The 25977-nt window shown below is 49.9% G+C and overlaps 1 protein-coding gene across 12 annotated transcripts in view; it reads right to left on the bottom strand.

Moving 5' to 3' along the window:
• The window catches only part of DAB2IP (DAB2 interacting protein), a 366040-nt gene that overhangs the window by 7533 nt on the left and 332530 nt on the right, over nucleotides 1–25977 (bottom strand). For 10 of the 12 annotated variants that reach the window (XM_061604328.1, XM_061604332.1, XM_061604329.1 and 7 more), the window contains 7 exons: nucleotides 24752–24896; nucleotides 21610–21754; nucleotides 15872–16108; nucleotides 10858–11059; nucleotides 9120–9298; nucleotides 6197–7082; nucleotides 4272–4424 (listed from right to left, as the gene is read on the bottom strand). In XM_061604328.1, the coding sequence (XP_061460312.1) occupies nucleotides 4272–4424; nucleotides 6197–7082; nucleotides 9120–9298; nucleotides 10858–11059; nucleotides 15872–16108; nucleotides 21610–21754; nucleotides 24752–24896 (1947 nt within the window). The remainder of the gene's footprint in view (nucleotides 1–4271; nucleotides 4425–6196; nucleotides 7083–9119; nucleotides 9299–10857; nucleotides 11060–15871; nucleotides 16109–21609; nucleotides 21755–24751; nucleotides 24897–25977) is intronic. The other 2 variants (XM_061604330.1, XM_061604334.1) reach the window with 2 other exon arrangements.

Genomic DNA, 25977 nt, shown 5'->3' with positions numbered 1-25977 from the left:
TCCTTTTCCTGCGGTGTTTTATCAGTGCACGCACCACCGTAAACAGTCATGCCTTCCCCCAAAGAATCCCGAGAACTGTAGTTTGTTAAGGGAGCTGTTAGGAGACTCCCCTTCATAGACCTACATTTCCCAGAGTGATTTAACAACCAATCCCTCTTCCCATGGAACTCTGGGAACTGTAGGTCTGTGCTAGGAGATCCGGGGACGATGACGGTTCCTAACAACCTTTGGGACCCTTAACCACCTGCAGTCCCCAGGATTCTCTGGGGGAAGCCACGGCTGCTCAAAGTGGCATCATAGCGCTTTACTGCGCAGACAGGGCACTGGAAAGACTCTGGGGTAAGAGAACCTCCAGGCGACCCTGTCAAGATTTCTTTCTGGCAATGTTTTCATCAGTGAGCGTTCGTAGCAGGGAGGTGGCAAGAAAGATACAAACAAACTGACAGAGCGGAAAGATGCGGCAAGGTGCTCGTGGCTCCAGTTCCAGAGCGAAGCTGGGAGAGAAAAGCTTCAGACAAAGAAACATGGAGCCGGGGATTTAGGAATCGGGACACTTTCTTGTCGCCCAGTTTTAATGGGGTAGCATCAGCAGAGGCGGGAGAAAGGCAGGCAGAGCGAGGGAGAAAGAGGCGAAGGTCAGGCAGAGAAGTTGAAATACACACCCTCGCCTTTAAAAGGAGAAGGGGAGAAATGGAACAGGCGCGAGCGCACCGGTGGCTGCTGCTCCCGTTCAGGTCTCACCTGGCAGTGGCGGCGGTGGTGGGGCGTGGATTATGCTAATAGAGCTCTCAAAGGCCAGCAAGAGAATGACAACAGCGTAACAAAAAGGCAGTGAATGAACAATGCCAGGAACGGGTGCATTGCGGCTCTCGGAGGCACGGGTCTGGGATTATCAAAATGCTCGGAGCAGCTATTCATCCAGGCACCCCAGGCCCCTTCCTTACCCGGGGGGGGGGGGAGAAAATAACCCACTGCTCTCCTAATTGGAGAGCATTGGGGGGGGGAGATGAGGAGGGCACCGTGTGCGTAGTCGTCTGTGGGCTGATGGTGGTGGACCAACCAGCTCACTTTGCTCAGAGCTTCCATGTTCCACCTTTCAAGGTTCCATGTACAATCTCTGGCATCCCCCCAGTAGGGCTGGGAAAGTCCCTCTAGCTGAAACTGTGGAGAGCCGCTGTCGGTGAGTGCAGACAGCATTGAAGCCGATGGACCACTGGCCTGACTCGATATAAGGCAGCTTCCTAAGTTCTTAGAAGAGCCAGGCTGAATTGGACTCAAGTAGTCCAGTGACCAACCAGACACCTCTGGGAAGCCCATGGAAGAAACAGCTCTTGGCCCCTATTTGGGACAGGTGAGAACTTCAATTCGCACTTCAAGCGGAATCGATCAAGTTTGCAATTTCCGAAGCAAATATGGGAACCGAAACACAACCATCGAAATTTGCACTTATTTGCATTTTGCAAGGCAGTTCGCCAACCAAGCCATGTTAACAAAAGTGCATACGCTACAGGAAAGGGTGCATAAAAATGAACACACGAGTGAAAATAACATTGTAAAAATGCATTATATGATGAGAAATGGCTTGCAAAAATGTGTACATTAGTCAAAACTGCCTACAAAAATGTGTTTATTTGGAGAAATTTGCAGTAAAATGCTGGAGAATTTTCATGAGGGTTTTTTTTTAAAAAAAAATCACAAATTGCTGCAGAACTAAAGAACTGAATTTAAGATTGGAAAAATGAGAAACCGAGAGAACCAAAACGGACAGATTTTCCCATCCATAGCCCCTAGCAACTAGGCTTCAGGGGTAGACTGCCTTGGATGTGGAGGCTCCATTTAGCCATCATTGGTGGCCTTTTATAAGGTTTAGCCTTCATGCATTTGCTGATGGCAAGTGCAGCATCAACAGAGACGGTGTGTGTGTGGAAACAGGCTCATATTTTCAAACACGGGTGTGTACCTCTGTCAGCAGACCATGCTGGCAAAATTTCCAGTGGTCGGCCTCAGCCAGCTGTCCTGTGACCATGTGAAGAAGTGCCTGTGATGAGTGGGGTGCTTCTAGCGGGCCCCTGGAGGACATCTTACACCCCCTCCCCAGAAGGGATGGGGGAGTGCCTGGTGATGGTGGACGCAGGGCAGCAGAGTCCAAACGGACAGTCCTGTGCTTTTCTGAACTGCTGCACGGATGAGGACATGTCAGCAAATTCTCTGTCCCTGCTGCAAGATGGGCAGCTCATTGAGGACATTCCCCCTCTTGCACAAGGATACAAGGCCTCTTTTCCCCCTTTCCCATCAGATCTAACCGCACCGGGTCTCGAACACAGGACGGTGCTTTGCACAGAACCAGGTTAAGAAGACTTCGAATATATGCAGCTTTCCCCAGCCTGCTGCCCTCCAGATGTGTTGGACTGCAGCACCCATCAGCCCCACACTTTGTACACGGAAGGTGGCAGGTTCGGCCCTCAGCATTTCTGGGCAGGACTGAGGATGCCCCCTGCCTGAAGAGCCACTGCCTGTCAGTGTAGACAATACTGAGTTAGATGGACCAGTATAAGCCAGCCTCCAGTGTTCCACCAGCCCCAGCATCGTATGGCCGTGCTGATGGGAGTTGTGGCCTGAAAGATCTGGAGGGCACCAGGTTGGGGAAGGCTGACCTTACGGAGGAGTGTCATATTGGAGGATGACTCAGACTAGCAGGGGCTGTCCTGGGGCAGAAGTCCCTTTTTAAAGATAATGCTGGAAATCGAAGTGGGGACCTTGAGAAGTGAGAGGCAGGCTCGTCCTGGGGCAGAGAAGCTGAGCATGCGTCCAACTCACCAACCATGAATGGGATCTGAGGGACCACGTGATCGGAGTTTAATTGGCCTCACGTACCAATCAGCATGGTTGAATATGAACAAGCACTTTCATTATTTGTTTGCCTTTGTTGCTAATAGGCGAGAAGGACACAGATGAGTCCCAGGAGGGGGGCTAGGGCCCAGGTGCAGGGGGGGGGGAAGAAAGAGACCTCAGTTGCATGCCCCCTCAACAGTCAAATGGGTCTTGCAGATTTTTGAATCGCTACAGCAGCTTTTTCAAGAACAAAGGCAACAGAAGGAGAGCAAAAATGGACCAGGAACACCGGATGCTGTAGCCTGCAGACCCCCATGTAAGCTATGGTGGAACCCCCACTTCAGCTTCTTCCAGCAGAGCACCACAGCCTCCACATTAGCCTCAGTTCCGGGTGTGCGTGCTGGGGGTGAGCAAGGGAGCTATTGATGGTCTTTCCAGCCTTCACCGAACTAAACTAACTAACTGTTTTCAGTCTCTGGCAACGGCAGCATGAGTCTGTGAGATGGCACCGGGAGCAGGCAAAGTGTCTGCTCAATCACTAAGCTACAGCCAGTTTGTTGCACTGGGCTGGGCTGGGCTGTGGCAGGGGAGATGAGCCTCGCTTTGGAGGCGAGACCTTAATCCAGGCCTGTGCAGTGGGAGGAAGGGGGTGGGCCCACAGCGCAAGGACAGAGCCCCTGCTTTGCACGCAGAAGATCTCTGATGCAATCTCAGATACCTCCAGTTGAACAGTTTTGGGGTCGACCTTGGAGAGCAGCTGCCTGGCATAGACCAGGCAGTGCTGGGCCACATGAGAGCAATGGCCTGGCTTAGGGAGTGGCAGTGTCCAGTATTTCCCTTAGTCCAGAAGATGCAAAAGAGCACTTCCTGCTTGACGGAGATCCCTGCATTTTTTTGGTCTGGGAATCACAAAGGGGCTCAGCTCTTCCTCCTGTGAAGCTGCGTCTCACGGTTCACACTCCCATCAAAACAAGGGTGGGATCCTGCGGCCCTCCAGGTGTTGGTGGACTCCAATTCCCATCAGCCTCAACCCCAGCATATACGGCCAATACTCAGGGGGGATGGGAGTTGTAATCTGACAACATCTGGAGGGCTGCAGGTTCCCCACCCCTACACTAGAGCCAGTGGAGATGGGTGGCTCCAGGTCAGCAGAGCAGTGAATCTGCTATGGGTTTTAGTCTCAACTCTCAAGAAACTCTCCAAGGTGCTGACATCGAAGTCACTACTCTCCTCTGGTTAGAACCATCCTAATTTTTATGTGAAGTGGAAGCGTGCATAGAATATGTCCCAACTCCTGAGCAACTTTGCCCTTTGCAAGGTCTTGGGGTTCAAAGCACAAGGGTGGTGGGGAGAGGGGGAGCTGAAGTTTACAAAGGCAACCAACTACTTCTCTCTTTCTCTCTCTGGAGACGCCACCTTTGCGTCCCATACAGCGTTACCTTTTCCCCTTGGCTGAACTCGTCTTTACTCCGGATCTTATCCCTGTGCTTTGGTTCTGGGTCACTGCTCTCCTCTTCTAAAAATTGCACGTTCATATTCAAAAGCCAAGCGGCTGTGCGGTCCAGGGCATTGGGATTCACAGGAGAAGGGGCCTAAAACGAAACATAGAACCACAGCGAAAAGAGGGAGGGGGAAAAAAAAGTGGAAACCAAAATGGACATGAAGCTACACAGAGAGAACACATGTCCCAAACACCCAACGCTTGGGCCTTTGGTTTAGTAGACATTTGTTTTGATGCTGGCCCTCGACCCTGGTTTCCCGACCTTCCTGGAGCCAAGTCTTTTCTAGGAATGTAAACTGGAGGCAAACTTCACTTGTCCACCTGAAACACTTTACTTTGAGCGTGTGAACCTAAACGAGCGGCCCACTCTAAATGCGAAGTTCTTATCTGGGGATGAGTCAAAACATAGCCCCCTCACATTTGCTGGTGGTGATTACAGAGACTACACTTTTCCTGTGTGTGTGATGATGGGGGAATTTTCTTAAGAAGTTAAAGGCTGGTGTCTGATCACTAGAGAGCAGTATTTTTAATGCCTCAGAAGTAGTGATGTTCCAGGCTATTCCTGAAAGAAATCCTGCTGCCCCTCCCTGGAAGGACACTTAATGTCTAGGGCATTATGGGAAAAATGGCTGCCATCTGCTGGCACTGCCTTGAAGAAGCGTGTTGTCGGCAGTAACAACAACTGTGCAATAAAGGGAGCCACTGCCCAGCTCCTGAACCTCTTCGGAGATTTAGCCCTGCCACTCTCAGTTTAGCCCCCTGAAGCCCCCGCCGCTGAATTCTTGAGCTGAAAGTTTTAAATAATGCACACACACTCTTGGCTCCCTCTACACCTATCCCTGGGTCTGAGAGGGCCATGGCTTCCCTAAGATAGCCAAATCAGTTCTTGGCTATGCTGACCTCTGGAGGGGAGACAGCCTGGCTCACAGCTCCTGCTTGCAACCCCGCCGGCTAAGTGATCAGGAGGGAGAGACGGTCCTCCTCATCGCCAGCGTAGAGGAAGCTGCACAAGCTCTCAACCCGCCAGCCGCGAGCACGTGGCCACGTGATGGGGGCTTAATTGGCCCACAAATAACTATTAGCACGGTTGAATCTGAACAAGCAGTTTCATTATTTACTGTGTTTGCTGCTAACAAGCGAGAACGATGCCAGTCAGGAGGGGGCTATGGCACCAGCCTCGGATGCAGGAAAAAAGAGCTCAGTCCTGCCCCCCCACTCCTTTCCTACTGTAGTCTCTGGTCAAGCGGAGCTGGCAGGTTTTTGAATCACTCGAGCAGCAGTCAAGATCATGTTTGAGTAAAGACCACAGCCGGGCAGCACAAACGGTCCAGGAGCGCCCAGTGGTGTAGCACTGTTGAAGCATCGTTGAACCCACCCGGGGCCTCCCCCCCCCCGTCAGCTGTTCTGAGCAACACCCCACAAAAACATGGCCTCGTATCAAATGACCCTCAGACATGTGTTTGTGTGTGTGAATCTGTCTGTCTGTCTGTCCGGGTGTGACTCTCTCCTTCTCTCTCTCCAGCCCTAGCTGAACAAACCTAATCCACAATGGTTGTTTTTGGCATCTGGCAACTGAGCAGACCGAGCCCATGAGATGGTGCTGGATTCAGCGTGGCATGGGATGGGGAAGCTGGCACACGTATGGGCAAAGCGGCAGTTGCACAGCAAGAGGAGGACAAGAAATGTGGGACCAGCCCCTCCCACGAATCACAGACCTGAGATGGTGCAGAGTTTTGCTGGGAAATTGGCAGCATTTGGACTCATGGGGCCTTCGTGCCTCCGAGGCTGCCTCCCCCCGCCCCTTTGCTAGCTCCCCCTTCTGTCCACCCTGAAGGCTGACCCCTCCAGGCTGCCCGCACTGACCTGCTTGTGCACTGTGCGCTGCTTCATCTCCGGGCTGTCGCCCTTGGAGGAGGACTGCTGCCGGAGTCGCGCCCCACTGCCTGGCCAGTCGGGTGAGGAGGAGAGCATCCCTCCGCTGGAGGGGCGCGGGTACTGCATGGTGTTAAGCAAGGAGGGCGGCGTCCGGCCCCGCGTGATGGGAGGGGGTGGTGGAGGGGGCGGTGGCTGGTCTATCCGCCTCTGGGGGCCACCACTGTTCTGCCGGGGCATGGTCGGTTGCCCGGCCTTGTCTGTTAGCGAGAGCTGCCGGCGCGCCAGTTCCCCTGCCCGCCGGTTGAAGTCCTCGGTGGCGGTGGCGACGGTGGGGTTGCCAAAGCTGTGCTTGCCGGCTGCCACCAACTCCTCGCTATTGCTGTGGGAGCTGAGCGAGCTGTGGCACTCGGAGCCAGAGTCCGCCAGGCCCCGGGGCGAGAGGGGCAGTCCTGCTGCCATCTGGTAGACCGGGTTCTGGAAGGAGAGGGGTGCCAAGAGCTGGGGCCGGCCAGGGGCACTCTCGGCATTGGGCGTCGTCGGCGTCTGGCCTGCTCTGCGCACGGTGGCCATGGCGGCCACGCTGTTCTGAGTTCGTGCGCTCCAGGCGCCTGGGACCTGCCCGACAGAGGACTGGCAGTCGTTGAGCGGGTCGGCCGGCCCCGGTATGGCGGCCCCACTGTCCAAAATCCGATTGTCTTGCAAGTCCACCATGGAGAGGCTTTTGTTGCCATTGGACATCTGGACGTCGGGCTCATTGGCCTCCGAGTAACTGGAGCTCCGGGCAGGCGAGGGCTGGGCCCCCGCAGACCTTGTGACAAAAAACAAGTCCTTGTTTTCAGGGGTTGGAGACGGTAACCGTGTGAAATCTATCAGACTGTGGGGGAAATAAAAATGCATAAGGAGCAGAAGAAGGAGGAGACCAAGGAAAGAGAAGAGCGATGGCTGCCCCCTGAGAGGCAGCAGCTCCTGGTCACGGGAAAGCAGGCAGGCAAGCAGGCAAAACAAACGGCATCGCGGAAGCTCATGCACCCTGTGCACCCTGTGGGAATGGTGGGCTCCTCCTGGAAAGCTGGCAGGAGGATGACGGCTTGGAGATGTTGTTCCACACGTCAACTAGCCCTCAACACCAGCGTGGCAAGAGCAGCAGCTCAGTGGCAGGGCACCCGCTTTGCATGCAGACAGCCCTGAGTTCATTGTGAGGTATGGCTGAGAAAGCTCTGCCTGAAACCCTGGGCTGCAGCTGCCAGTCAGTGCAGACAGTATTGAGCTAGATGGACCCAAAGCCTGACTCAGTATAAGTCAGCTTCCTATGTTCCTAGGCCTCTATTATTTTCCCCTTTGTACCGCGTACTGTTTCCCAGGTGCTGACTGCGGCTGCCGGCAAGTCAGCCTCAGCCGCTGGTGCGCTCTTGAGATTCTGTGCACGTGTGCACCATCAGAAGGAACGGAGACTGACAGCGTGGCTGGGCAACTAGGAGTTACCTGCAGATGCCCTCAAGGAGTCCCAGAACTCCCATCGGTCCTGCACCCGGAGGAAGGGCGCTTCCAGGCCTCCATCAAGGGCCCTTTGGTTTCTCCTGGGAGCTTACATAAGGTTCCGGGCAGAATTCAGTGCAGCCTGCTGGCAATTCCCCCTCCTGGCTCCACTGCTGGTTGTCAACCAGCTGGTTGGATTATCTGGTCGACACGACACCTGTGGCCCACCTCCAAGAAGTGGATGCTTGTGAGCCGAGGCCAGTGTCATCGCTCAGCAACCTGAACTGCTGGGACCCACAGGAGACGGAGATGCCTGTGGGCTCCAAACTGAACTCTTTGGGAGTTTTGCCTCGCAGTGACTTTGAAACTGTTTGCAAGGAGACATGCAAGCCCCCGAGGAAGGCCTTTTTTGGGGCTGAAATGCATTGGGCATTACTCTTCAGCATCTTTGTGACGGAGGTCTCTTTTCTCGTCATTTTCACTGCATGCTTCCTGGGTTTGTGACTGTGCGATGCACCCTAGAGGTCTCAGTTCCAGGTCCCCAGCAGCTGCGGCTCTGGTACCAGCTTAGGTTTGCGGAGTTGGCCATTATTTATTTATTTATTGCTCACAATGCCTTGCAACGTCACCATTTGGGGAAGCCAAGATGGTGGCTGCGGATGTGGCCACATCATGCCTTAATCTTGGAGCTTGTCTTGCTATGACTGGGAGCAGGTCTTGATAACTCCCTCATCCTGGTAGTTTTCCCACCTGCAATTCTACTACTGTCTGTGCTAACGTGAAAGCCAGAAGCCGAAAAGCTAGAAGGTAAACATCTGCACGTGTTGGGAAGCTGCCCCTCCCCCTAGGGGTGTGAGGCTGGAACACCCTGCAGCTCCTCATGGCACCAGATTTTGACATTTTTAAGAGAGCCTCTGTTCTCTGGCTGCAAATCACCAAGTGGGTGAGCAATTGATTTCCAATGACAGCAGCTAATGCTCGCAGGCACAGATCAAAGGCGGCCATGATTTTACAAGGACGGGGCATCAGTTCAGAGCAAGATGTGCAAGGGTGGATTTCTGTGAACATTGTGTAAACTGCCACACATGCCCTCCCCTGCCTGGAGAAGATGCAACTCTCTCTCTCATCCTTAGTTAAAGAATTACACAACATGCAGCTTCCAGCTAGGATCTCTTTGCCACGAGGGCAGCCTTTCGATTTGTGCCGGCCATGTTTTGTTTTCAACTCCTCAAAACCGGAAGCTGCAGGAAGCAGTACAAAGCTCTTGTGGGCAAAGTCTCCGTCCGCAGCCATTGCCACCTTTCAGCCTCCCCGCCGCCCCGGGCTGTGTGCCCTCCTGCAATTCTCAAGGGCTGCCTCAGCCAGCTTCTCTGCAAATGATTTCCCCTCGCCTGGCAGGGCTCATCTCTGTGCAGCCCCCTCTCCTTGTCCTTACCCAGATAACTCGTTCTCAATCACCATCTTCTGCAGCCCCATGGAGATGCTGTTGCCGGCGTTTGGCGTTGATGCGGCGTGATCTGCCATGACTGAGACTTGCACGCAGGACGAGTTGCTGAGGGCTGCGTTGACATCCCTCAGAATGCGTGGCAATGGCCCAAGTTTTGCCGCCGTGCTCTGGAAGGAAACACAAGCAGAGGCAATAACTGTCTCTGCATGTTACCACTAGCTGGGTCCTAGCCAGACAAGCTGTATATAGATGCTTCCAGCTCTTTTGTCAAAGGTTTTGTTAATGCTGTCTTGTTGTCTGCTGATTACAAGTGGTTCCCCACCCCACATGCTTTAATGGCAGGTGATGGGGCACTTGGATTCCAGGGAGCTTCAAGTGAGTGCCTGCAACCTGATCCATGCTGACTTCAAGGTCCTTTTTTCTGTGGTGGCAGGAGAGCGGCAGAGTCGTGCATGTATGTGGCCAAGCTCAGTAGCGCAGCTCGCTCTCAGCGCCAATCAGCTGATCGATGTGGCCAGTGCACCATCAGGAGCACACATTAAGGCTCCTGAGCATGCGCTGGTGGCCGCCTTGTCTCCAACTGCCCCTCACCTGCCAGGTGGAGGTAACAGCTGCCAGGTGGGCATGGTTTAGGGGAAATGGCTTCATGGGCCAAACTGGGATCCATGCCAAGCCTAATGAGGTCTGTGGGCTGGTGGATCAAACAAATTCACAGCGGAGCGATCTGTCAAGGAACAAAGAGAGCTATTATTATTATTAATACTAGTAATATTATTATTAGTCTGGTTCAAAGAGACTCCATCTTGGAGGGCCCCAAAGCCTTGTGTTAAAACAGCTGCTCACTCTGGCGTGCGTGTGTGTACCCGTGTTGCTGCATCTCTGTCCTGTGCACATTGGCTGTCCTGGCAGACACCTCCCCCACATCATTTCCTTTGTTGTTCCATTAACTAGACAGTGCTAAAAAAAAGGACTTTTGGGATGATAGGAAAGTTGCACCCAGTTCCTGTGTTCTGTCCATGTGGAAACGCCCATTTCTCACTCAGATTCTCTTCGCTCATGAAAAGTGAGATGAGCAGTCACTGACCACCTGGGCTGAGGAAGATCCTTCCCAGATAGGCTCAACTAGCACCTTCTTTTTGGCATGGGAGAAAGGCTTTTTTTAAAAGTCCCTCCCAGGCTTGTAAACTGTATTTTAATTCCAGGCAGCAAATTTTTTTATGCTGCATCTGTGCCAAGCAATTTGTATATGCCCTGTTTTTTTTATCGCTGCCTTTTTGCTTCTGACCCAAATTTCAGGTGTGGCAAGGGCCAAATGGCCTCACTGAGGCCTAGCCTCGTGGCAAAGACAAAAATGGAGAGGGGTGGCAATTTCCAGGCTCTTTCCTCGCCTCACCCTATCTTTCCCCTCTGTATCACAGCAGCAATGCCACTACCTTGAAATGGGGCCGTGGGTTGCAAATAGAACGACAAGACGTGGAATTTTAATCAGAACTGTTTTAAGCTTTTTAATCTCATGCCTACTCCTATTTTGCGGTGCCTGCTTGCTTAAATATATCATAGTTATAGGTTATGCAAATTGTTTTTCCCATTGTTGCATATTGACCTGGAATTTTCCCATGAAGGGGTGGTTAAGAAATGTTTGAAATACATACATACTGTTTACTGTTGATTTAAAATATTTATTGTTGGGCAGCTCTAGAAATTTAACAAACCAACCAGCCAATACCTGGTCCAGCTGAGTCACAACCTCCCAGAGGAGACAGTGTAAGGTGGACAGCTCCCGGCCCAGGTCGATGTAGCCTTCAAAGCCGGCGGTGTTTGAAAGCGTCTCCGGATTGGAGATCTCCAACAGAAACCGCTGCATGTTGGTCCATTCGTGTTCCAGGAACTGGTTCATGAAGGACATGTACTCTTCTTTGCTGCCAAACCTGTTGTGACAACCATAGGAGGAGTCTGGTTGGTGGAGTCAGAAAGCCTTTGGCTCTGATGTAGCAGCCCGCCGCCTCTGACACTTTTATGAGCCTCGGATGCAACAGGCAAAGTGGCTTATTTATTAATTAATTAATTTATTTATTATTTGATTTATATCCCGCCCTTCCTCCCAGCAGGAGCCCAGGGCGGCAAACAGAAACGCCAAAAACACTTTAAAACATCATAAAAAGACCTTAAAATACATTAAAACAAAACGTTAAAAACATCTTTTAAAAAAAAGCGGTTAGCATGTCGCCGTAGATCCACCAGTGGCAGAGCTAAATAGCCAATGTTTAGGGCGATGCTAGGTGCGTCAAAGACTTGGGGCAGAGACCCATGGCACAAATTTGCCTGTGGGCCAATTAAGATGGTGTTGGGGTGGCATTCCCAGCAACCTTGTAAGCAAAGAAAACAAGTTTAAAAAAGGAGGGAGAACAGAGTAGATCTGGGACCCAGGGCAAAAGACCCGGCGCTTGGTGCCCTTGGCCCCACCCAAAAGTGCCCCTAGCCAGTGAGATTATGTCTGACGGTCAACCCACGTGTTCAAAGCCTGTCCATGCACTTCTGACTAGGGTTTGATGGCTCTCCCGAAGGAGGAGAGATGAAAGGCTCCCACTGCTCTAGATGTCCACCTCTCCACTTTACAGGTCAAGGGGCTTAAGTTAATCCGGGCGGCAGCAATGTGTGCAGGTGTGGGGGGAGATCCCCTGCAATTCGTTGAGCACATTCATTATACATGGCTGAAGCTGACTCACACATATCAAAATATTGGCTTGCAAAATGCGATCGGGACCTGTGGGAAGGGGACCCCCAGAGTTTCAATGTGGGGGAGGTAAGGGGAATCAGATGCAGGAGCTGGGGTGTCTCTGGGGCTGGGAGAAGGACACCGGGGGACCCGAGTGGCAGAGGAACAGAACCAAGGAAGAACAGTCAGGGCCAAGGAGAAAAATGGGGTCTACAGAAAAGCAGAAACAGGACAGGGGACCAGGAGCCCCTGTGCATATACGCACATCAGAAGCTGCCTCACACCTAGTCAGACCGTTGGCCCATCTAGTTCAGTGTTGTGTACACTGACTGGCAGCAACTGTCCCGGTGTTTCAGGCAGCAGCCTCTCCCATTAGGGACTGAACCAGGGAATTGCTGTAAACTGCCCAGAGAGCTTTGGCTATGGGGCGGTATATAAATGTAATAAATAAATAAATATTTAAATAAATAAATAAACCAGGGGCTAAATGCACGCAGAGCAGGTGCTCTATTACTGAGCTCTTGCTGTCCCCTTGAAAATGGAGTAAGATTCCAGTCCCCATGGTTCTGAATAAAAGGCCAATTTATTATTATTATTATTAATAATAATAATAATAATAAAATGAAATTCAATAAAGACGAATGCAAGATTCTGCATTTAGGCCACAAAAACAAAATGCACGGGTACAGGATGGGAAATATCCGGCTTAGCAGTAGTGTGTGTGAGAAGGACCTTGGAATTGTAGTGGATCGCAAGTTGAACATGACCCAGCAGTGTGATGCTGCGGCAAAAAAGTCAAATGCGGTTTTGGGATGCATAAACAGAGCTATAGTTTCCAGGTCGAGGGAAGTAATAGTCCCACTATATTCTGCATTAGTCAGGCCTCATCTGGAATACTGCGTTCAGTTCTGGGCGCCCTCATTTTAAGAAAGATATAGACAAGTTAGAGCGGGTTCAGAAGAGGGCGACAAGGATGATAGCTGGTATGGAGAACAAGTCTTATGAGGAAAGGTTGAAGGAACTTGGCATGTTCAGTCTGGTGAAGAGAAGGCTGAGGGGTGACATGATTGCACTCTTTAAGTACCTGAAGGGCTGTCACATAGAGGAGGGTACAGATTTGTTCTCTGCTGCCCCAGAGGGTAGGACTAGGTCTAATGGTTTTAAGTGGCAGGAGCGTAGATTCAGACTGGACATTAGAAGGAACTTCTTGACAGTAAGGGCGGTTCGGCAATGGAACCGACTGCCTAGGGAGGTGGTGGGATCCCCTTCGCTGGATGTCTTCAAGCAGAGGCTGGACAGCTATCTGCGGGAGATGCTCTAGCTGTGGATTTCCTGCTGTGTTGGACTGGATGGCCTCCAAGGCCCCTTCCAACTCTATGATTCTATGATGATTATTATTATTATTTGATTTATATCCCGCCCTTCCTCCCAGCAGGAGCCCCGGGCAGCAAACATTGAAGCCAGGAGGAGGATTTGCCAACTAAAAACATTAAAACATCATAAAAACAAACTTTAAAACACATTACAACAAAACATCTCCAAAAATGTTAGTTAAAAAAAAGCTATCAAAACATCTTCTAAGGTTTAAGATTTAATATAAATGGAGTTGCTGCCTTAGATGGAGTCAGATCATTGGTTCATCTAGCTCAGTACTGTCTCCACTGACTGGCAGCGGCCCACTAGGGCAGGGGTTCCCAAATTGTGGTCCGCGGACCACCAGAGGTCCATCAGCTCCATTCAGGTGGTCTGCGGATCTGACGGTGGGAGACAGCACCTCTGTCACGTTGAATGTGCATATTGATTTTGAATTGTGTTTTTTTCTTTTATATTGTATTACAGTTTGAATTCTATGGAATTACAGTTGCTACAACAGGCAGAAAAAGTGGTCCACCAAGACCTACGCCAGATTTCAAGTGCTCCATGGGGGGGAAGTTTGGGAACTCCTGCCTTAGGGTTAGAGCCAGGGGACATTCCCAGCTCTACCCTGAGAAGCCAGGAACTGGACTTGGGACCTTCTGAATGCAAAATTCTGCCAGGATGCTGTGGCTTTTCCCCAGCAGAAACAAAGGAAGCAACCTTATGCTGAATTAGTCCATTGGTCATAGAATCGTAGAGTTGGAAGGGGCCTGTAAGGCCATCAAGCCCAACCCCCACTCAATGCAGGAATCCAAATCAAAGCATTCCTGACAGATGGCTGTCCAGCTGCCTCTTGAAGGACTCCAGTATAAAATCATAGCATGGTCCATCTAGCACAGTATTACCTACACTGATTGGCAGCAATTTGAGACAGGAGTCTTTCTCTGTCCTTAACTGGAAATGCCAGGCATTGAAAATGGGACCTTGTGGGTACAGAGCAAGTGCTCTAGCACTCAGCTCAGGCCCATGCCCTGTGCGCTGTTGCTGGGGCAGGCGGCAGAGGGTCTGTGGATCAGGGAGCGGAAGGGGGTGGCGAAAGAGGGCAGGGTCTGCATGGTGTCGGGCAAGAGCTGGATTTTGCAGAAGGGCCTGGAGCCTGTCCTGACCGATACGCCCAAAAGCCAATCACTGGCCTTCTCAATGATGCAATTTCATCCCCTTTCGCAGCGCAGGTGCCTGAGGCCTGCACAATGTCACCTGCATCAAAAAGAATCCTGGGTGGTGTGGAGGCTGCCAGATTTGAAAGCTATGTTGTCAGAGAAGAGGACTGTCCAGCAATCTGGTGCATGCGCATGTGTGAGAGAGAGATGGTGGAGGAGGGCTGATTCTGTTAACTTGTGCGACGCAGCCGCACGTCTCCTCTGTTCAAGCAGACTTCTTCCCAAGGCACTTTAGTCTGCAAACTGTCCTCCTGCTTTTCTGAGACCTCACTGCTGCAGTGGCTGCTGCTTCTATTATATAGATATATATCTCACAGCTCAGGATAAGCAGCTCAGAGCTCTTGAGCAAAGCTGGTGGAGAGATTTCTTGAAATCGTTTCCTCTTTGTTTTCCCCAAACCTCCAAGCTTAGCTTAGAAAACTGACGGTGTGGCTGTTTCTCAGAGTCGATCCTCTTGGTTTCAGGGGCTTTAAAAATTCATAGCACTGAGACCTTAGTATGTAACGGAGGGGGGGAGAGAACTCGAGCCAAGTCTGGGGTACAAAGCGTTCCCTGTCCTGGCACCACTCATGAGCTGTTTCCATCGCAACCAAAAAGGTAGTTGCAAAAATAAACTGGATCACCTATTTCCTCCCTGAAGTGTGAGTTTTGTCCCGTTCCCCCTGCTTTAAAGCTTGTATATTTGTTTCAGCACCTTGGACAGGGCCTTGAAAGTTAGGACTAAAACCCGGAGCAGATTCCACTGACTCACAGACATGCAGCCAGCAGTCGCCATTGCTTTCTACACAAGCACGAGTTATTGTCCCAGTTCAAGGACACGTTCCAGCCAGGCCCTCGAGGAGAGAGTGGAGAAGAGCCAAAGAAGGGTGTGGCCTAGTGGGAGGGGTGTGGTCTGGCAGACTCCCAAGGGCCAAAGAGAGAAGTCTGCAGGGCTGCATTCAGCCCTCTGGCCTGAGATTCCCCACCCCTGAGTTAAGAACTAAAAGAAATCAGAGCTCTGGTTTCAGCCCCTGAAAACCCCATTTCAATCTGGTCCCAGATGAGCACAGCTAGAAAAGATCTTTCCTGAAGGCCTTGAGAGAGTCAGAAGGAGCAGAGAGCATGTGGGCTATTGGTCTGACTCAGTAGGTGCAGAAAAGCTGCAGAGTGCACTACTGCATCCAGAGATTTCAGGTTAATTATTATTATTTACAATTATTAGTTTCTAGCCTTTATTGTTGCCAATATCAGTTTGAAATCTAAAAAGCCAGAGAGGTGGCCAAATAAGATTTCTCACGCTCAGGGTTCGGTGTCCTCCCCCACTTAGCTGGCAGAACAAAACACATGCAAACTGCATTGATCTGCATAATGTATGCTGGCAAAATGGCAGGAGTAAGAACTCTGGATCTAAGGCAGCTCTCGATCAAAGCTGGACATTTAAGTGAGAGGAATTCCCGGGAAAGGTTTACTTTGCAAAGTTGGCCAGGTTCTGCGTGACCTTGGCGATGAGGGTCAGCGTGCGGGCTGTGCGATCATCAGGGTACCCCTGGAGAAGGCTAAACAGGGAGGGCGACATGATGGCTGGGCACAGGAAGCGGAGGAAGAGGGAGGCACTGATAAGGCGCTCGCTGATGTCCGGGCGGCCACGGTTGCTGCATTCCTGGCGCCACGAGGCGAAGACTTCCTTCAGCTCCCTCGGGAAGACACTGCAAAGACAGGGGAAAAGGTGGGTGCAAGGTGCTTCGCTTCTCCTGGAAGCTGGGGACAGGGCACCTGTGGGGGGCTTCAAAGGGATGGAAGACCCTGTCCTCCAGCACAAATCAAATACAGGATTTTTTTGGCTCCACCAAACAATTTCCAGTTTCGCTTGCTTGCGTCAACATTAGCCCTTTTGAAGGGGTAGAATTCTCCCTCCCCCAAAAAAACCACATAGGCAAAAGGTTGGAACAGTTCTGGACAGCTGGAAGAATGTCACCAAATGCAATGCTATCAGGTGCAAGTTTACATTTTGGAAGGAAAGAGACAGAATCCACTTAGCAGGGCTGTCAGTAATGAGAGCCCAGCCCATTAGCTGGCTTTTTAGTAACATGGTTCCTCCTCCCTCTCAAAAATCTGCTGATGCCCAGAGCCTTGTACAAACCATGTATCAATGCACACCGAACCTTCTTCCAGCAAAATCGCTCTACAGATGTTGCTACAGGGCATCAAGGAGCAGATCCGTTCGGCCAACCTGGCGCTTGGTGCTCCCTTCAAATGATCGGTAATGTCTGCAAAAAGCTTGCCATGGTTGCAAGCATATAGATCTCCCACACCCACACCAACTTGCGATATGAAGGTAAATTTGACTGGCCTTGTAGGGTTCGTGCAAAGAATACCATTATCCATCTGCGTATGTCTCTCTTTACATCAGGGATGTGGAACCTCCAGCCCACAAACCAAATCTGGCCCGGCATGAGTCACAATTTGGCCCATGGGTCTATTCCTCGCAATACATGCTCACCAGCCCCAAAGCGGACGTTATATGTGACGCCAGGAGTTGGGCAGGTACCAACATGGATACAAAGGAACAATCGGGAGATTAACATTGGCATTTAAACTGTTGCTAAAATGGGGCTCCCCACCCGCTCTAGTTTGGCAGGAGTTAGGGTGCAAACTGCTTCATGGTACCAATCTCTGTAGAAAGGAAGCTTGAACTCAACGGCTGCTTGGGAATTCTAAGGAACCAAAAATCAGTGCGGTTTTGAAATCAGTGGTTAAAATCAGTGCACTTTTGAAAGGCTCTATCTGCCATCTTCATTCAAAATAGCATCCAATTGTATGGAAACAGACAAAAACCTGTTCCTTAGGGAAAATTGGGTTATAGTTATCTTAGGAGGTGTCTAAATGCCTAGCAAACAGGCAAATAACTTTCCAAAATATGTAGTAGATTATCACTCTCTGTGTACGTAGTTATAAGATATTAGGACTGTCTCCCAATTAAATGAACCTTAGCCTGCAATCCTGCCCATCAGCTACCAGACCAAATTCAAGGTTCTGGTTTTGGTGTACAAAGCCCTGTGCAGCCTGGGACCAGGATACCTGAAAGACCGTCTTACCCCTTATATACCCAGCCGATCACTGCGCTCTGCAGGTGAGGGCCTCCTGCAGTTACCATCTTGTCAGGAGGTCCATTTCGCAAAACAAAGGGAGCAGACCTTTAGTGTAGTGGCACAGACCCTTTGGAATTTCCTCCCCATAAATATTAGACAGGCACCACCTCTTTTATCCTTTCAGCACCTGCTGAAGACCTTCCTCTTTCAAGAAGCCTTTTAAGTAGAGACCTCATCCCAGTCTGTGTCTCTTCTGGAATTGCTTTTTAAGATGTTTATAAAGCTTTTTTTAAAAGATGTTTTTAAAGATGTTTTGTTTCAATATGTTTTAAAGTCTTTGTTTTTAAGATGTTTTAGAGTGCTTTTAGTGGTTTTGTTTGCCACCTTGGGCTCCTTTTGGGAGGAAGGGTGGGATATAAATTTAATAAACAGACAAACAAACAAACAAATAATCCTATAGCTATTTATCTGGGAGTAAGTCCGACTGAACTCAATAGGGCTTATTTTCGAGGCGACTTGTCTAAGACTGCACTGTTAGCCTTTTAATCATTTCAATGTGTTTTTTTTTTAAATTAGCTAAATGTTTTCCTCATTATTTATTGTTTTGTTAATCGGATTGTGATCAGTTTTGCCTGTTGGGTTGGGGACTAGTTTCACTTGGGTTTGCTGGGTTTTGGTTCTGATTCACTTATTCAGCAGTAGTACTTGATTACATTGGAGGTTTTTGACGGGTTTTATTACATTTCATCCATATGGCAACTGATAGTTTCAGTTTATTAGTAAAACGTGCAAAAATTTGCATCTGAGGGAACCCCCCCGCCCCAAGAACTCTAGACCAATTTTAGACTTTAAATCAGTCTTTGCCAACCTGGCACACTCCAGACGTTTTGGACTACAATTCCCACCAGAACTGATGGGAGTTTTAGTGTAAAATATCTGGAGGGCACTAGGTTGGCGAAGGGTGCACTAAACCGTCTCTACACCACCCCTGTTTTGACATGGTGCAGGATTGTGTTGCATCCTCTTAAAAGAGGCAGTTCCACTGTCTCTTTTTCCATGCAGGAGGAGATGGCCGCTTCCAAGACAGCACTCATCGCCTGCAGTGTGTATAGGTACTTGGATTATTATTTTCTAAAATTGTTACACTGGCACTTGATTAATTGGACCACCATTTTAGCACACCCTCGTGTTTTTTAAGCTAACCTGTTTCATTGACTGAAGCAGCCTCCCCGCAACCTGGCGCTCTCCAGCTATTTTGGACTACCGTTCCCACCAGCACCAGCCAGCAGAACCGTATCAGGCCACGGCTGATGGGAGTTGCAGTTACACAACATTTGACTGGCCCCCACTGGTTCTTCTCCACCGCTTACAGCTGCATCTCAACAATATTTGCTCCCTTCATTTCTGCCTCTCGGGACTTTCCTCCTCACAGCCAAGTGGAGCAGCAGAGCATCCACCGGCTCGCTCTAACCACGGCTTCCCCCTGGGTTAATTGTCTAGGCTATCTTTAGATTGACTTTGCGGCAGCCCAACAATGTATTTTAAAAATGTAACACCCCAATGAGAACGCATGTTGGAACTGGCTCAGGGTCACCCTGATGTCCCAGAGGCTCAGCCCTCCGTGTCTTGGGAGATTACAGGTAAGCATCTATAGCTGAGGCATAAGGAGATGCAACACAACCTCTCGCAGGCATAGTTGGTCTTCCCAACTGCTCTTATAAGTGGGGTTGCCAACTTTTCAAATGGTCTCTACCCTTGTTTCTTTCATTGCTGTTTGCAGGGATCAGCAGGTACTGTTTATCAGTGTGCTGTAAAAAGGTTCACCTGTTGTTGTTTTTGCACCTCAAGTGTTCATAGAATCATAGAACCATAGAATAGTCGAGTTGGAAGGGGCCTGTAAGGCCATCAAGTCCAACCCCCTGCACAATGCAGGAATCCAAATTAAAGCATACCCGACAGGTGGCTGCCCAGCTGCCTCTTGAATGCCTCCAGTGTTGGAGAGCCTCTCTAGGTCATTGGTTCCATTGTCGTATGGCTCTAACAGTTAGGAAGTTTTTCCTGATGTCCAGTCGAAATCTGGCTTCCTGCAACTTGAGTCCATTATTCTGTGTCCTGCACTCTGGGATGATCGAGAAGAGATCCCGGCCCTCCTCTATGTGACAACCTTTCATGTACTTGAAGAGTGCTATCATATCTCCCCTCAGTCTTCTCTTCTCCAGGCTAAACATGCCCAGTTCTTTCAGTCTCTCCTCATAGGGCTTTGTTTCCAGTCCCCTGATCATCCTTGTTGCCCTCCTCTGAACCCGTTCCAGTTTGTCTGCATCCTTCTTCAAGTGCGGAGACCAGAACTGGATGCAGTATTCAAGATGAGGCCTTGTGTTAAAAACACAAGTGCAGGACCCACTTTTTCTAGTCAGTTGGCAACCTCCCCCCACCAGGAGTATCATACACTCACTGTGATGTCCCTTCTTTAGAGAGAGAAAACAAACATAATTACCTCTGAGCATGAGCAGAGTACCTCCTCACCCTAATAATTTGCACCTGGATTTTGTTAACACACATACTTAAGGAACAGGGCTACCTTTCTGGTCAAAATATACTTGTATTGACAATTATTTCGTTAAAACTGCCCCACCTTTCCTTGATAGCAATGATTTAAAAAACCCCACAGCCTAACAAAAATATTTGTCACCGGCAGCCTTCACCAACCTGGTGCCCTTCACATGTTTTGGACTACAACTCCCATCAGCCCCAGCCAATGGTGGCTACTGCCCATTGGGACTGGTGGGGTGGAAGGCAGGGAGCCCAAACCAGAGGTGGAGCCACAGCCAATGACAGGCAGAGCCAACTCAGTCTAGTTTTGCCCCGTCCTCCTCTCCAACTTGCGCTTATCCCTGTTAAATTTCATTTTGCTGAAAAGAACAGAATAAAATTTAACAGGGATAAGTGCAAAGTTCTACACCTAGGAAAAAGAAACCAAATGCACAGTTATAAAATGGGGGATACTTGGCTCAGCAATACGACATGTGGGAATGATCTTGGAGTTGTCATTGATCACAAGCTGAATATGAGCCAACAGTGCGATGTGGCTGCAAAAAAGGCAAATGCTATTTTAGGCTGCATTAACAGAAGTATAGTTTCCAAATCACATGAAGTACTAGTTCCCTTCTATTCAGCACTAGTTAGGCCTCATCTGGAGAACTATGTCCAGCTCTGGACACCGCACTTTAAGAAGGATGCAGACAAACTGGAAAGGGTTCAGAAGAGGGCAACAAGGATGATCAGGGGACTAGAAACAAAGCCCTATAAGGAGAGACTGAAAGAACTGGGCATGTTTTACCTTGAGAAGAGAAAGAGGGGACATAGGATAGCACTATTCAAGTACTTGAAAGGTTGCCAGACAGAGGAGGGCCAGGATCTCTTCTCAATTGTCCCAAAGTGCAGGACACAGAATAATGGGCTGCAGTTACAGGAAGCCAGATTTCAGCTGAACATCAGGAAAAACCTCCTAACTGTTAGAGCAGTACACTAATGGGACCAATGACCTAGGGAGGTGGTGAGCTCTCCAACACTGGAGGCCTTCAAGAGGCAGCCGCACAGCCACCTGTCGGGTATGGCTTAATTTGGATTCCTGCATTGAGCAGGGGGATGGACTGGACTCTGCCAGCTCTACGATTCTATGAGTTCTACAAGGGCAACACTGAGGCCAAGCAGCGTTACTCTCTTAGACTGGTTGTACGTAAGGAAAAGCGGGCAGGTGGGGGCTGCCAGTGGGCAGGCTCAGGTTGCTGGGGCACTGCCCCAGTTGCCTCACGAGAGCAGCCTAGTGACTGGCCCCAGCCAGCTGTTGGCCAAGGCTGATGGGAGTTGTAGTCAACACAGGCACCAGGTTGGTGAAGGCTGCTTTATGGAACTATGAGGACAGAGTCAGCCCATGAAGAAAATCTATCGGTCAGGTTGTTGGGTTTTTTTTTCCAGAGGGACATTTTTGAGATGGAGGTGCAGAATCAAAGAGGTGCAGAGAAAAGGTGGAAGGTGAGGCCTATTGCCCTTTCTGTGCACCTCCTTCCTGCGCCACCCCTGCCAAGACACCCACTCCACCAGCACCACACACTGACCAGTACGAGTTAATGATCTTGCAGAACGCCAGTTCGCAGCACATCTTCAGGTTGCTCTGATGTTCTAGGAGATCCGAAGATGAGCATTTGCTGGGATCCACCTCGCAGTTTTCGTCCGATTCGTACAGTGCCTTTATGAACTCCCCTGAAAGCATCGGGAGGAATATAAATGGGGGGGGGGGGAAGTCAGGAGTTCTGTGGGAGTCCAAAGAAAGCACAAATGGTGGTAAAGGGTACAGAATTGGGCTTCCTGAGAAACAGAGCTTTAAGTTACCAGCCCTCATGGCTGCAAAGTTATGCTTGAAAGAGTGTGGGTAACACCTTTTTGAGTCTCAGATGGGGTGCTGAAGAAAGGCAAAGGAGCACCCTTTGCAGACCAAACGTTCCTTCTTGAGATAGCCACTTATTTCACCGCTTGTGCTTTTCCTATAAAAACACATGTTTAGATTGTAAGGTCCTTGAGGCAGAAACGTGCCTCCCATCCACACCTTTGCGTTTTCTCTATCTGTTCATTTTGTGAAAGTACAGTTTACATCAATGATGGTGTGACTGTAAATAGATTCAACAATATCATAAAATGCACGCCAAGAGGGGAGGAGATGGAGAGGGAGACTCTGGAAAGAGGTTTGTGCGTCTGGGGCAGGGGGGTGGAGGATCTTAAAGGAGATTCAGCTGGAGTGAAGGCAGGAAGATTATTGGCCATTTCAGCCTCCTAATGATTTTCGGCTGAAGGCAAGTATGTAAAGAGATTATCTATAAAAAAAGGCTAAAAGATCAGGAGATTACTGGGAATGGGGGCAGAGTTTGGCAATCTCCCACCCCACCTTGAGCGCTCCGGCTGCCATGACTCCCATCTTTGGGGGTCTGTTGTTATTGGAAAACCACAGTGGGGGGGTCACAAGGGCCAGGATCTCGCTCCCCTCCCCACCAATGCAAAAGCATTCAACCATCAGGAAAAAACTTCCCAACTGTTAGAGCGGTACAACGATGGAACCAATGACCTAGGGAGGTGGTGGGCTCTCCAAAACCGGAGGTGTTCAAGAGGCAGCTGGACAGCCACCTGTCAGGGATGCTTTAAGTTGGATTCCTGTATTGAGCAGGGAGTTGGACTGGATGGCCTTACAGACCCCTTCCAACTCTACGATTCTATGTCATCACCCATTTGTATCCAGAAGTTACACAATTTATAAGGGCTCAGCCATCACCATGCCTGCTCTTTACTGGCATGAAAGCTACGATTTCCTTCAGTGTCTGCCAGAGGAGGAAACTGGGCCAGCTTCAGTTAAACAAAACCTCCATGTGCAAAGGCAGCATGCCCCAGAATACCCAGGAGGATGCCAATCTGTGAGCTCCTGACAGATAAGTCTATCTGTGGTACTAGTGTTGATCATGTAGAGCCTGCAGGCTAAGAGTAGTCTACCTCTGAATATCAGATGCTGGGGAGCATTAGCAGGGGACGGCTGTTGCCTTTGTGCCTTGTTTAGGGGGCCTCCCTTTGGGGTGTCTGGGTTGGGCCCTGGTGGAAGTTGGGTGCTGAATCTGTCTGTGCTTTGGTCTGACCCAGCAGCCAGACTCTTCTCAGGTCCTTATGTTGTACCTTGGGGGTTGCCAACCCAGCACCCATGGGTGCCATGATGCCTGCAAAGGCCTATATTTGTGCCCCAGGCAGGAACCCCAGACTCTGAGGTTTCTTTTTTTTTAAGTAAGTTTCTAGTCCTCCTGGAAAGTTATGAAGCAAAAAATGTAGGTAACCTAAGTGATTTCTGAGAAATGAACTTGCTTAGCTGCCCCAGCCTGTCAGTTTTTAGCCAGTAAGTGAGCACAGTGGATATAGGATGGCAGTCTATGCTTTGCCAGAGGATCAGCCCTGGGGAAAACAGGGTTCTTGGGCCCTTAACAGTTGTACCTCCACAATCAGGACCAGCGGGATATAGCTGATGTCCTATGGCACAGATGAGATTGTTGTGGGGGGTGGGGGAGAATCAGCAATGACTGTACTCTCTCTAATTCTGTGTTATGCCATGCCCCCCAGTGCAGCCGTTTTGTGACTGGCACCCACGGGTCCAAAACAGAGTGGTGACCCCTGCTCTAGCTCAATGGAGCCTCCATCTCCAGGGGCAGCCCACCTCTGAATACCAAATGGCACATGGCAACAACAAGAGAGGTCCCTTCCATGCACACCTTGCTTGGGGGCTTCCTGGCGGAAGCAGAACACTTTACTCTGACCCCTTAAGGCAGTTCTTAATGGTCAGGTACAATTAGTGGTGTGCCAAACATTTATTCCATTCCCCACCCGCCATCGATTAACGAGAAAAGGAATTGCGTTTGAAAACAATCAAAGGGGAGAGAAACATTTTGGTGGCATTCTCATGGGTGCAAGCTTACTGTCAGCCACCTCCAAAGCAAGGTGTTTGTGAATGTCTTCTCTTTCATTTTGAGAGGCAGTGTGGTGTAGTGGTTAAGGTGTTGGACTACGACCTGGGAGACCAGGGTTTGAATCCCCACATAGCCACAAAGCTCACTGGGTGACCTTGGGCCAGTCGCTGCCTCTAAGCCTCAGAAGGAAGCAATGGCAAACCCTCTCTGAAAACCCTATTCGTAGGGTTCCCATAAGTCGGGATCGACTGGAAGGCAGTCCACTTCCACCTTCTCTTTCATTTTACAAACCACATCACCAACGGCCTGCACCCTGCAGCCTCTCATTCTTCCACTCTCCCCTGAGGATTTTTTTCAGATCAGGAAGCGCAGGCAGCCGGGGAGGCTGCAGAAAGGCTGGTGAAAGGCTGAATGGAACGGAAGATACACATCGCCCCTTGGACCACCTCGTAACGATAAAGGGAAACCCAGAAGTCTGCAACCACTGAAATTCTAAATAAATTCTCAAGTGCCTTGTGAATGAGGCAAAAAGCCTCTTTCATGGGGGAACAACTCCTTGGAGAAACCAGGGGACAGATTTTGGCACAGCATTATCTGGTATGGGCTCCTGCTGGGAGGAACGGCGGGATATAAATCAAATAAACAAATATTGTAAGGACCCTTGGCTAGCCCCTTCAAGGCACTTCTTAATGGCCAGGCTTCCTGGATCCCAGCCAAAACCAGAAGGATTCATCTCATCAGCCCAGAGGGGCTTCCCCGGGCCTACCTAAGGCATCTTGCAAGTACTTCTGGCCCACCAGTTTCAGGTACTCCTCAATCGCTTTGGTGGCGAGGGTGTTCTCCCGGAAGATAAGGTGCTCGTTTTCGCCACAGCGGTCCACCTCAGACATCATGAGATCAGTCAAGAAATCCTGCAGCAGGAAGGGGGGGAAAGACAGTGAGATGAACAGAATCTGTGGAACATGAGATCGTAGGACGTCACCCAACATTCACATTCCCTCCCCTGCCAGCATGAATTCACATTGCCTTTACACCAAAAACTTTCAGAAGCATGCAATATCCCTGCATTTCTGCACAGGCTTCCTCATGGGAGGGAAACCAGCCCCAGAGCAGTAACTCGTTCAGAGGTTCAACAGGCAACTTTTTGACTTTGCTATACAGTGGGAGCAATTTGTATGATCCGATCACACAGGTAGCGACTCGGTTGATTTACCCAGCAGGGGTAGGCTGGAAGGAAGCAAGGAAAGTGCAGAAACTCCTTCAGAGAGGCAGCAGGCAGCCTTCCTATGTAGATGTATGCTTTGGGCTCAGAATGCAATGCAAATCACTTACTTTGGGAATTTCTCTTCTATGGATTTGCTACTAGATACAAGATCAGACAGGAGAACGGTGCCACAAACAGTTGCATGACAGGCAGAAACCCAACAGATGAATCCCCCCGAGTGCTGCATCTCCATGCTGGGAAAAATATGCCCCTGCTGGACATCTGTCTATTGTGTTGCCCTGTCAAGATGACGGCCCCGCCAACCACCAAGCAACCAGCTTTCTGCCTTAAAAATCAGATAATCTCAAGTCAAGGGAAATAACATTTTATAAAAACCTAGCCAAAGATTTCCATTCTCAGCAGGTTAGTGGCACAGCAAAATAAACAATTCAGCTAAAATAAAAGATGCCATTTGGCCAGCCTCACAAAACAAATTATACATTTTTTGACCCCCTGACTGGTGAAATATTGCCCAATGTTTCTCACATTAGATAACTGGGAAAGCAGCAAATAAAAAGAGACAGTGAATCACGTCACTTATAAAAACGACTGCAAAGAAGACCCCAGAGCCCACTTTCCCTAGAAACTCTGAGCCAAACCACACAGACGCCCCACAACCACTACAGTCCGTTGCTTCTTGGTACATTGAGCATGGCAGCCTTTCCCCCCTTCCTTACCCTGAGGAGTGTTGTTTCCATGCAAATAGACGTGAGAAGAGCGTGGTGAAT

This window comes from Rhineura floridana, chromosome 20 (assembly GCF_030035675.1).
Source record: "Rhineura floridana isolate rRhiFlo1 chromosome 20, rRhiFlo1.hap2, whole genome shotgun sequence".
Classification (NCBI taxonomy): domain Eukaryota; kingdom Metazoa; phylum Chordata; class Lepidosauria; order Squamata; family Rhineuridae; genus Rhineura; species Rhineura floridana.
The sequence above is the reverse complement of the archived record's forward strand: the minus strand, read 5'-3'. Positions and strand labels throughout refer to the sequence as shown.